At 41.3% G+C, this 12348-nt stretch overlaps 1 protein-coding gene across 1 annotated transcript in view; it reads left to right on the top strand.

The window, feature by feature from the left end:
- Positions 1–12348, top strand: part of EMILIN2 (elastin microfibril interfacer 2) — a 36120-nt gene that overhangs the window by 7034 nt on the left and 16738 nt on the right. Inside the window, exon 3 of the mRNA XM_080580003.1 lies at positions 10183–10358. Within this exon, the coding sequence (XP_080436129.1) occupies positions 10183–10358 (176 nt within the window). The remainder of the gene's footprint in view (positions 1–10182; positions 10359–12348) is intronic.

Here is a 12348-nt window from a genome sequence, read left to right as displayed (position 1 = left end):
GGTGATTGAGATATATATCAATCTCTCTCTGCCTCTAAGTGTATGGATATACATGTATATATGGATATATGTGTATGGATATGTCCTTACATATCCATACAAATACACCACTGGGAAACTAAACCATTAATACGAGGCATGGGGACGTGCTTCAGAGAATGCAATCCCTTAGTTGTTTCTTCACTTCCTCTCCTCTCTCTGTTTAATTATACATCTAGGGAAAAAAAAAAAAGTTTTATTTTGAGTCTCATTTTTTTGATAGAAAAAGTCCTAACTGAGATGACTGACATCAAAATTCACTGTATAGGTAATGAATGACGGCACTTATGGAGGTTTTGAATGGAACTACAAATGAAACCCTGTGTCTGAGAAGCATTTTTGTCTTCCACCAGTTCCTGTGATCTTCTGCCTTACTTAAAAAAAAAAAAAAGCATACCTCAGTAAAATTCATCCAGATTCTCTTGGATGCATTGAACTAATGTTCAGCATTAAAGAGAACCATCTGAGAGGTTAGGTTGTAGAGAGCTGATTTTGGCAGCATGATTCTCTGCTCGTTCCTTGTTACCAACAGATCAGGGGATGGAGGACAGCAACTTTTCTGCCTCTGTCCTGACGTGCTGATAGTCTGGGAGTGGAGTAAGAGGGAGGGATACAAGTCACCTGTGGCATGTTTCTGCCTGCTAACAGTTTCCTCCAGACAGAAAGCAATCTCTGTTCCCATTGTGCTTCTCAGGTGGTGTGAAGGGGCAGAGCAAACAGTAAACGCTGGAAAAGCTACTTAGTCTCTAACCCTCATTCTTGTTTTATGTTGTATTTAGTAAAATTACAGGGTTTTCGTAGTCAAATATTAAAACATTTTTGTAGTGACTTGGATGGGTGATTTCTTTGTTTTACATGCAGAGTGTAGCTGAACTCCACAGTGCAGATGTGCGGTGCTTTAACTTGTTCTCTTGAGAGAACGAGTCCTTCGGTGTCAGTCCCTGTTAGTGCTCTCAGCCTGCAGCAGTTTTTTATTCAAGATTTAGCTCAGAATCGATTTGGTGCTCATTCTGTGACATCAGTTGTGGCTAATGCTTTACTGTAGTGTGAAGCTTATTAATAAGAGCTTAATGATGTATATTAGAGGCTGATTATTAAATTACATAAAGACCTGACCACGACCTTTTAGGGAATTCCAGTTGAGGTGACTACGACTGGGCTAGATACTGGGATGGTGGGTATTGTCAGTGGCAGTTTTTCGGAGGAAAAGACCCCAGGCCTCAACTCCTGCAAATACATGTACTGTCTTCTTTATACAAATTTTGGAAGGCAAAACTGCCAGCTAAAGGAGGAAGACCAGTGCAAAGATGAGAGTTTCACAAGTCTGTAAGAGGCAACTTTGTGTCTCCAGTGCCAAGTCAAAATCAGTAAATATTTCTAGGTTCACTAGAATTCCTTGTAAATAGATTTTTAGTGCAGCTAGGGCACATGAAAAATAAGGAGATGATAGGTGACAGCCAAAACGGCTTCACTAATGGAAAATCATGCCTGACAGATCTGGTGGCCTTCCACAATGGGGTTACGGCGTTGGTGGATAAGGGAAGAGTGACTGAAGTGGACTTGTGCAGAGCTTTTGATGTCCTGCACAACACCCTTGTCTCTAAATTGGCGAGATGTGGATTTGATGGATGAACCACTTGGTGGGTAAGGAATTGGCTGGATGGCTGTACTGAAAGAGTTGCTGTCAAAGGCTCAATGATCAGTGACGAGGTGTTCCTCAGGGGTTGTTATCGGGACTGGCACTGTTTAATACCTTTGTCGGTGACATGGACAGTGTTATTGAATGCACCCTCAGCAAATTTGCCTATGACACCAAGCTGCGTGGTGCAGTTGACACACGGGAGGGCAGGGATGTCAACCAGAGGGAGCTGGACAGGCTTGAGAGGTGGGGTTGCATGAACCTCATGAGGTTCAACAAGGCCAAGTGCAAGGTCCTGCACCTGGGCCGGGGCAATCCCAAGCACAAATATAGGCTGGGCAGAGAATGGTTTGAGAGCAGCCCGGAGGAGAAGGACCTGAGAGATGTGGTTGACGAGAATCTCAACATGAGGCAGCAGTGTGCACTTGTAGCCCAGAAAGCCAGCTGTATCCTGGGCTGCATCAAAAGCAGTGTGGCCAGCAGGGTGAGGGAGGGGATTGTCCCCCTCTGCTCTGCTCACTTGAGATCCCTACCTGGAGTGCTGTGTTCAGCTCTGGGGCCCCCAGCATAAGAAGGATGTGGATCTGTTGGAGTAAGCCCAGAGGAGGGCCATGAGGATGATCCAAGGGGTGGAGCACCTCTCCTATGAAGAGAGGCTGAGGGAGTTGGAGTTGTTCAGCCTGGAGAAAAGAAGGCCCTGGGGAAACCATATAGAGGCCTTCCAATAACTAAAGAGGGCCTACAGGGAACCTGGGGAGGGACACTTTGTCAGGGAGTGTAGTGATAGGACAAGGAGAAATAATTTTAAACTAAATAGGGTAGATTTGGATTAGCTATAAGGAAGAAATTCTTCACTCAGAGGCTGGATGGAGCTTTGGGCAGCCTGGTCTGGTGGGAGGTGTCCCTGCCCATGGCAGGGGGGTTGGAACTAGGTGAGCTTTAAGGTCCCTTCCAACCCAAACCATTCTGTGATTCTCATCTGTTCCTGTCAACACATCTTTTCACCGGTTGCCGTAAGTGCCTTAGGGTAAATTCCTATTAAAGACATATTTTTTTCTTAAATTAAGCTCATTTGTGGCGTAGAACAGCAGATAGCTGCCAGTGTGACTCGGCAGTAGTAAGGTTGTAAATGAACGAAATCCAGAGATAGGATTCAGCTCACCCTAACTTCACTTGTCTACCATACAGAGATATGCATGTGAACACAGGAGCTTAGACATCTGCAGTAGTGGTGACTCAAATGCAGGTCAGTGGTGTCCAACACAATGTTTAAGTAATAAGATGTAAATAAGGATTTAGGATGAGATGAAATCCTATTTAGACTCTACTGGCTGTTCTGTTGGCTTGAGGGAAACACATACAGCTAGTGCCCATCAATACCCATGTTATAGGCACCTGAAATTCAGGTGCACTGAATCTCACTGTTACAGTCAATGACTGATTTCTGTCAGAAATCAAGTCTCCCTGATTTCACTGGAACTAGGATTTCTACCAGCTTTTGTAGGGGCTACAAATAGGCCAAGACTCTCAGGAAATTAGAAATATGGGATTAACTGGTGCGAGCTTAGTAACTGTGTGGGAAGAATGGCCAACTTAGGTATATTTTCAGCAGAAGCCTTTTCAGCCTGCAAAAAAAAAAACAAACTTGGTCAGATATGATTGGAGTTATATCTTATAGTTGGTGTTGTGTGGGTTTTTTTCTATGTGCTACCCCAGCACTCCCATTGGAGATTTGGAAGACTGGGACATGCCAGAGCATGCTGTATCATTTAGAAAGAGCGGATCTACATTCAATAAAGGCATTAAACGGTGAAGATTAGTTATCTTATATCCAATAGGATCACGATTTGCAGACTGCAGAAGTTATGGGACCTGTTCCAATGACTACAGAATTTTGGACTGACCTTGAAGTTTTGTGCTCAGAATAAACATTTTATACACTGCTTATGTAGAAACATATGCTGATTCTGCAGTCCCTCGCTCACAATGAGGATGTGGTGGCAGTTATCTCCTTGCATTTCCCCAAAGGTCGAATGTTAATATCTAGTTACAGAACGGAGCCATATGTTTTCCCACCAATTTCATCCAAATGTTTCGGATTTGTTTTATCGCTATTAGGTGACATTCCAAATATCAGTGCTAACTGCTTCCTTCTGTGGTTTAGCACCATGAGAAAATTAGAGCTCATTCCCTAGTCAAAATGTCTAGCATTTGCAGCAAACATGTATTTTTAATTAAATGTTTTCCTAAGAAAATACTTTTCTCTCAGAGAGAAAGAATCTTTCAATATGATTGCCACACTGCACAACTTTAGTTCAACTGTGAATTTCTTAGATATTAAAAATAGAAATTTGCATTGCTGTTCTGAATTTGTTGGATCATTTGATCACCATATTGAATTCATGGTGAAGGTCTAGGCGTTGGTAGCTAAAACCCTGTTATGGAAAGACTCCTGAAGTTGAATTATGTAATAGACTCATAGAATGGCTTGGGTTGGAAGGGACCTTAAAGATCACCAAATTCCAACCCCCTGCCATGGGATGGGATGCCACTCTCTAGGTCAAATTGCTGAAAGCCCCATCCAGCCTGGCTTTGAACACTTCCAGGGATGGGGCATCCACAGCTTCTCTGGGCAGCCTGTGCCAGTGCCTCACTGCACTCTGGGTGAAAATTTTCCTTCTAACCTCTAATCTAAGTCTCCCCTCTTTTAGTTTAAAACCATCCCCCTTGTCCTGTCATTGTCTGCCTGAGTAAAATGTCATTCTCCATCTTTTTTATAAGCCCACTTTAAGTACCGAAAGGCCATTATAAGGCCTTCTCAGAGCTTTCTCTTCTCCAGGCTGAACAACTCCAGCCCTCTCAGCCTCTCTTCATAGGAGAGGTCCTACAGCTCTCTGATCATCTTTGTGGCCCTCCTCTGGACCCGCTCTAACAGCCCCACATCCTTCTTGTGCTGGGGGCCCCAGACCTGGACGCAGCACTCCAGGTGGGGCCTCACAAGGGCAGAGCAGAGGGGGACAGTCACCTCCCTCCCCTGCTGGCCACTCCTCTGGTGATACAGCCCAGGACGCAGTTGGCCTTCTGGGCTGCAGGCACACACTGCTGGCTCACGTTGAGCCTTTCGTCTACCAGACCCCCCAAGTCCTTCTCTGCAGGGCTGCTCTCAATGAGTTCTTCTCCCAGTCTGTGCTCATGTCTGGGATTGCCCCAGCCCAGGTGCAGCACCCTCCATTTACACTTGTTGAACCTCATTAGGTTCACATGGGCCCAATTCTCAAGCTTGTTCAGGTCCCTTTGGATGGCATCCCTTCCTTCTGCTGTGTCAACTGCACCGCTCAGCTTGGAGTCATCTGCAAACTTGCTGAGGGTGCACTCGATCCCACTGTCTCTGTCATTGATAAAATGACACAGCACGAGTCCCAGGACAGACCCCTAAGGGACACCGCTCGTCACCAGACTGGTCAGGCACGACCTGCCCTTGGTGGAGCCATGCTGGATGTCTCAGATCACCTCCTTGTCCTTCATGTGCCTTGACATTGCTTCCAGGAGGATCTGTTCCCTGATCTTTCTAGGCACAGAGGCTCACCGGTCTGTAGTTCCCTGGGTCTTCCTTTCTACCCTTTCTAAAAATGGGAGTAACATTTCCCTTTTTCCAGTCACCACATGGCCTGACTGCCAGGACTTTTCAGATACGAAGGAGAGGGGCTTGGCAACTCCATCAGCCAGTTCCTTCAGGACCCTGGGATGTATGGCATAGACTTCTACTTGTTCAGTGTCATCAGGTGGTCTCGAACCTGCTCTTCACTTACAGTGGGAAGGACCTTGCCCCCCCAGCCCCTGCTTAGAAGTTCAGGGATTCAAGAGATGTGGTAAAGCCTGACTAGCAGTGAAGGCTGAGGCAAAAAAGTTGTTGAGGATGTTAACCTTCTCCATGTCTGTTGTTACCAGTAATGTAAATACCAGCTGTTCTTATTTTCTCTCTTGCAAGGAAAGATTATAGACTGTTGAAGGCACTCTTTGTTCCTGCTGTCTAAAAGAATGACCTCATTAATATTATTTTAGCTCAGTTCTCTGAGAGGATGTGACCATCTCCTTTAGCGGGAAGTCCTCGTGAGGATTAGGTGACGAGGTACAATAAATGCTGATGATGCAATTTTTAATCACATAAGAAAAGAAAAATTTTACTGTCTGTGAGACAGTTGTAAAAATAATTGTGATTATTAACACTTGAATAGCACAAATCCAAGGTCACAGTGGGAAGATTTAATTAATTATTATGTTTTTAGTTGTGTTCCAACATATACAGGCATGAAAGTGGAGCCGTAATTCTTTTAAGAGACATATGAAAATTTCCTGAATCCATTTGACTAAATTGCCTCATTAGGTAACTGTGCAGAGATTCACATCTATAAGACAAAATATGAAAAACTCGGGCATGTTGTTTTAACTGTTTAACACGACCCAGCTGCACAGAGAAGCAACATTATAATGACATTTTGTCTCTCCTGCTACACTGAGTACATTTTGTGTGCTCTAATGTGTGAGCAGCTTAATTCAAAATACTGCAAGTATAAACAGAGACATCTGATTTTTGTATTCTAGTAGCTCCCAAGCCTACATCATTAAACTGTGCAGAATCACAAATTATTCTCTGGCTGTGCTCCCTAGCAGAAAGGTACGTTTTGCTTAGTTTTGTCAGAACCGTAACCAAGAGTATAATTGTGTTCAGTGCTGTTGCATCCTGCCAAAACCCTGGAAGTCTGCAGCTCCTCCACTGAAACCCACTGTGCGAGCAAAGTTCTGGCTTTAAAAAACTTACATGATTGGGAATCACGCTTAGGCTGGCCGCTTGATGGTGAAGGTCATTCATTCATCAGTGCATCCGGATAGTCCTGGCACAGTGACACCATTCCTTGAATGGGCAACTTCTACAAGTCTGCACGAAGGAGGGAAGCTGTATCAATTAAGCTGTGATTTTAAGAAACTTGTATATGACTGAATTCCAGTTAGAAAAGTGTTAGGATAAGTTCCTGTTTCCCTGCCTCAACATGACTAGTCTTGGTGCAGTCGATGGGACTGGCTGTGTGATGAATTGAAGTGGGCTGGCAGCACAGAGAAGCAGTAGCTCTTGCTAAGAAAATCCCTGTTTAATTTCTGAGCTCTGCATAAGCATTACCGTCTTGGTATGGCAGTTCAGGTTGTAAAATATGAAAGCTGTGGTGTGTCCAGATTTTGAAGCATTTTCATTCTAGCACGCTTCTTGCTCTAGGAGAATTGTGGTTTAAGATTCAGCATAGTCATTACTTGACGGGTCATAGGTCAAATCAAAACAGGTCCAATTTGTGTATTTGCTTGAGCTCTCAGAGTTAGTTATGAGTATTTGTAAGGAATAGACTGCTAAGACTTACACAGTGTTTTTGTTCTCTAATTTAAGGTGAGAGGATTCTTCTGCAATTCAAATTATTTTTGTAATAAATCATACGAAAGCATTTTATGCCTATTATGATTGTGAAATTGCGAAATAAAAGAAAATGAAGACTGAGAATGTTGAACTTGCTTATTTTTTATTTTTATGGCAGATTGTTATAAAAGTTGTATAATTAGCTGATATAAGAAATATTAAGCATGGTTTCTTTAAATTTCTTTATATTCTTCTTTTGTATTTGATTGTCTTGTAATTTACTGTTATCTGAATATTGCAGTCATCTGAAGGTGATGAACACTGATGAACATGACTATAGAGAAAGTATGGAAAGAGAAACTCATCTAAGATATGATAGAAATGGCAGAAACAGTACAAGGAAAATTCTGATTTTATAATTTGAGTAAACACATGCATGTTTTGCATAAACATTGTTCTTATTGCCTTTTATAAAAGTGCTTTTAGCTACATTCTTAATATTTTTTTTACTGAAAAAAATAGAGAAATGTAACTTAGTGGCATCTGAAGACAGTCAAAATACTTTGATTTTCAGGGAGGAGTTTGTCCCTGGAAGTATAGAAAGGAACACACACAAAGCTTAGAGCAGTCAAGTGCTTTATGGCAATCAGAGAAAAGTTTGTACTACCATTTCCGGCATATGAAAATGGATCTGGAAGTTCAAAGTTTGTACTTCAGTAATGTGGTGTTTGTGAGAGAGCTGGTAATGACTCTTAAACCACTTCAAACCACTAAAACATTTAGCTAATCCCATCACTCCTCTGCCTCTAGCAGCTAGTTCAAAGGAAGGGGATCCTACCCAAATTACCTACATGAGATGTGGCTTAACATTCAGATAAGGGAGAAGGAAAAGGAAGTTCCTGGGTGGTCGGGATGTTGTCCTTTCCAATGGTGCCCTCTACGTTGCACTCACTTAATTTTAAAGCACTTGACCTTGGGATGGCTGCACTTTACATTTGTAAACAGGGTTCAGCAGATGTTTTTGTGAACACAGTAAAAGAAATTATGAGCCTGAGCGCAGCCCACAGCAGTTTCATCTATGCTATAGTGAAGGTTAAAAAGGATTGGAAACCCCTCTGAGTTAATGTTCACCGAGGCAGAGTCTGAAAACCTGATAACCAGAGCAAACCACTTCAGCTAGGAGTGGCTGGTGGACAGATTTACAGGCTAGTCCCACCCTCGCCTTTCTGTGAAGATTCACAGGAAAAGGTAATCCAGAGAGGCTTGTTAGAATAACCTACTGTCTGGCCCAAAAATGGCTTGGAAAAGTATGGCATTGTCTCTAGTCAAAGTAACTTTTTTCCCTTAAATGAGAGGTTGTACATAGAGTAGTAATGCAAAAGAACATTGAGTATTTCCTCAGTGCAAAAAGTAGAATATATTGTTACAGAACTCGGAAAGTTATGTTTGGAAAAGAAACAAATTCCTACTTATTGGTTAACACTTTGAAGCCGCCCACCCCAAGTTCACTAAGCAGTTTACCAAAACACGGACAGCAAACGGCTATCGGGTATAGGATATACTAGAATTATGTCTGGAGTGGGAGATGCATGAAAAATGCAGAATTATTTCTGCAGTTATTTGTACACAAGCCTTGGAGATTAACAGTTAAACTCTGCGACTTTCAATAGAAACTGTTTCACAGTTGGTGTACGATTTAATTCTTTCCATCTGGTAGCGGATTCCTGATTATTTTTAAACAAAAGGGGATTTTGCATATTAATACAAGTAAACATTTAACGAGACATGGAGTTGATTTTTTGTGATAGCATTGGGTGCTTCTGATGCTCGTTCTGCGCTGTATTCTCTCCGTCCCAAAATATGCTCCGTATGAATGAGATGTGTTGTAGAGCTTTTGTTAAGTCCTTTGCAGTTGTCCCGTATTTCTTCTGCCAGTATTACTACGTTAGGGGCACCTCAGTTGGGAAGTGAGTCTGCCTTTAATGGATGCAAAGTGTTGTTCTAATGTGAAATAATCTACAAAAAAAACCCTGAAGGTATTATGAAGAGGGTAGTGTCATACTAGTTTTATTCACAGAAAGAAATTCCCATGAGGAATCATGAGGTAACATGTTCGTTCATATTGAAGTTTGTGTTCCAGGTGTACCACTTTACAGAACTCAGGTGACAAATCCCTGTTTTATTTCATTTCCTCATCTCTCCACCCAACATGAATTCTACCTTAAACTGATAATAGTTTTTATAAAAGAAAACAGCCTTTGAATATGGTCTGGGGGAATCCCATAGGGTATGACTGGAGATGAACGTACGATATACGCACTTAACGAAAATTGTGGGAAAAGTCTTGGTTGAAGACAGTTGCACATTCAGAATCAGGTTGCCGTGTATTAACGTTTTGAGTGATTAATCGGGGAACCTTAAGTCTGTGTATGCGTAAGGTGCATAGGATTGTCTTCAAGAACTCTTGAGCTTAACAGGGACAGTGAAGTAGGAAAGAGTCGATTCCCTCATTGGTCTTAGCCTTTCATCTGACCCCTTCTTTCATGTCCTTATCTGACTCACGCTGTCAGCATCCTGTCTTTTCCTGGAACAGCCTTCCTGGCTTTGACTGCTCGGTACATATGGATTCCGAGGAACGTTTTAAGTGACGATGATGGCGGGACAAGTGGGACAAAGTAGGCAGAAGCATTTTTGATGCCGCAAAGAATTGCTGCCAGAGGAGCCCTGTGGGTGGGTTTGTGATGAAAAGCAGTTAGAGAAGAAAGGTTTTGAATTTATAGAGTAATATGCTGGCAGTCACTGTTACTCTCAGCAGTGCCTGACAAGATGAACCTTCACTTCCCCCAGCGCATTGTCCCTCAGCTCATAGAAGAAAGTCCCTCGTGCCTGGGCCATGTTTGCTGTTCCTGACATGACTGTGCTAAGTGCATGTAACTTTTAGACCTGGACAAAAAAGTTTGTTTAATTAATGTTTGAAGGAAAAAAATAAAGCATGTCTGTAGTTAATTGAATCTCACTTAAAAGAAAAACAGTTTTAATTTTAGGCTTGGTCTAAATAATGGCTTATGTTACAGATCATTTACAGTACTTTCTGTTTTGGCAGGTACCGAACGAGTTTCAGACCTCGGTACACAGTTGCATATAAGACAGTAACAGAGCTAGAATGGAGATGTTGTCCTGGGTACAAAGGTGAAGACTGCAGAGAAGGGCCAGCAGAACAGCCGAAGGCAGCTCGTCGTCCCACAACACCAGTGAAAGCCGTTGTGAAGAAAGGCTTGGGTAACTTTTTGTTTGAGTTTTGGTATGCATGATCACGTCTGGTTTCTTGCTTTGTCCTTTTACGTATAATAACTGTTATGGTTTCTATTAAACTCAACTACTGGCAGGTACAAAATCCATATGGAAGACACTGTGTGGTGGGAAAATAATAGCAAGGCAGTAACAGTCTTGATACAGAGAATTTCCTGAGGAATAATGAAGGGGTGTGTGTGGAACACTGGCCATAAATGCCATCTGTCTGCTCATGGCTCAGGAAAATATTTGTCTTAAGGTTGTTTTTTGTAAGAATATAGAGGGTTTTTTGGTGATTTCTTCAGTGTTCAGAAAAAAAAAAAAAGATATATTTGAGAGAAACTGTTATTAAGATAAAAAAAGAACAGGTACTAGTTTTAATGATAGGTGATGCTTCCTAGCATTTCACATGTTGCTTGTTCAAGGGCTTGAGCAGATTTTACAGATTAATATTAGACTACCTGCCTTAATACTAAGGGGTAAGGGAATGATAAGCCTCAAATGCTAAAAAAAATACTATAAAGAATGAACAATTTTGTATTAGATACTTTCTTCTGAAAGGGTAAGAGGAGTGCCGTTGCTGCAGGATTATGCCTTTTCTCCATTAACAAGAAATGGTAAACAGATGCTTCTTTATGAAGGACTTCTTCACGGCAGTATCAGACATTAATGTCACATATAGCACTTGGTCAGATTTGCACTGGTGTTTCTTTGTGTAGTGGAATCAAGTGGGACTGAATACATAGTTTTAAACCACCCCTATAGATTATATCCATGCTTTAAAAATAAAGTGTTTAAATATTTTGTTAGCCCACCTAAAATACTGCTTCAAAAAAAAAAAAAAAGATAATAAAACAAGATAATCTCTTTAGTAACTGGCACACTGCTTAGATCTAGAAATCTTCTTTTTGCTCTGACAAACCCCCCTAAAAATATGTTTCAAAGCAAAAATAGACCAGTGTGTATGTAATAGCTACACTGTGTGTTTTCAAACTTCTTCATTATTAAAGGAACCGGTCAAGGTGCCCGTCTTGAATAATTCGTGACTTCCTAGCTTCTTTGTACTGCCTTTTAGCTGAAATCCAGTTTAAAACTAAGAACAATTCCAACCGCATGCCCTTCAAACTCAATCTCAGTGTTGCTTTACAAAGTATATCTAGCTTTCTTAGTTTGGAATCAGTGCTAAAAGTCGTTTGTCTGAAGATTTAACTGTTAACAACACTCCAGCACAATATAGTCACAATTGGACGGGACTTTTCTTATCCTTAGCTGTTTACTTGTCATCTGAAAGAGTTTTTCTCATGCTAACAATTTGTGTGTCTATTTTCTGTAAAGAAGTATACTTTCTTCTTCACTTCTGCTTCTTAACTTCATTTTACTTTTACTTGTGCCTGTAATAGCATGCCTTAACTGCACAAAGGTCCTTGAATTATGAATTGCCTAAAGGATATAATGTGACACCACAATAGGGTTTATACATGATGTCTTTATAGAGTTTATCCCTCTGTGCATAATGGCAAAGATACGTAGGAGTATGTAAATAAATATGGTCATACAGATCTATCTACACATTAAAATGATACTTAAATGTTTGTTAAATCAAAACAATTGGTGATCTAGCTGAAAGTTTGATACATGTTAAATCATTATTTGGAATCACACTCAGTGTCTTGACACGTTAGTGCCTTGTTGCTGACAATCCTAGGAACTAGGACTGGAGGGATCTTAGGGATTCCATTTATCCATCCTCTTAGGTAGGATCAGCTGTGCCTGTCCAGCTTCCAGGGGTGGGAAATCTGCTGCTTGTGCAGACAATGTCTTTTCTGTACAGCTGTCTGAGCAGGAGTTGGTCAATGTTATAAAACGTTTAGATTGGAATTATTTGATAAGGTTTTTTAATTATAAACTACTGAAAGCAAGAATGGAAAAGGAATAAGCATTATGCATTTTAAAGTATTTTTTTGGATTTCAGCAAAAG

Source organism: Anser brachyrhynchus (genome assembly GCF_964034855.1).
Source record: "Anser brachyrhynchus genome assembly, chromosome: 2".
In the NCBI taxonomy this organism is placed as follows: Eukaryota; Metazoa; Chordata; class Aves; order Anseriformes; family Anatidae; genus Anser; species Anser brachyrhynchus.
Note: the sequence above shows the minus strand (reverse complement) of the source record. Positions and strands in the feature narration are given on the sequence as shown.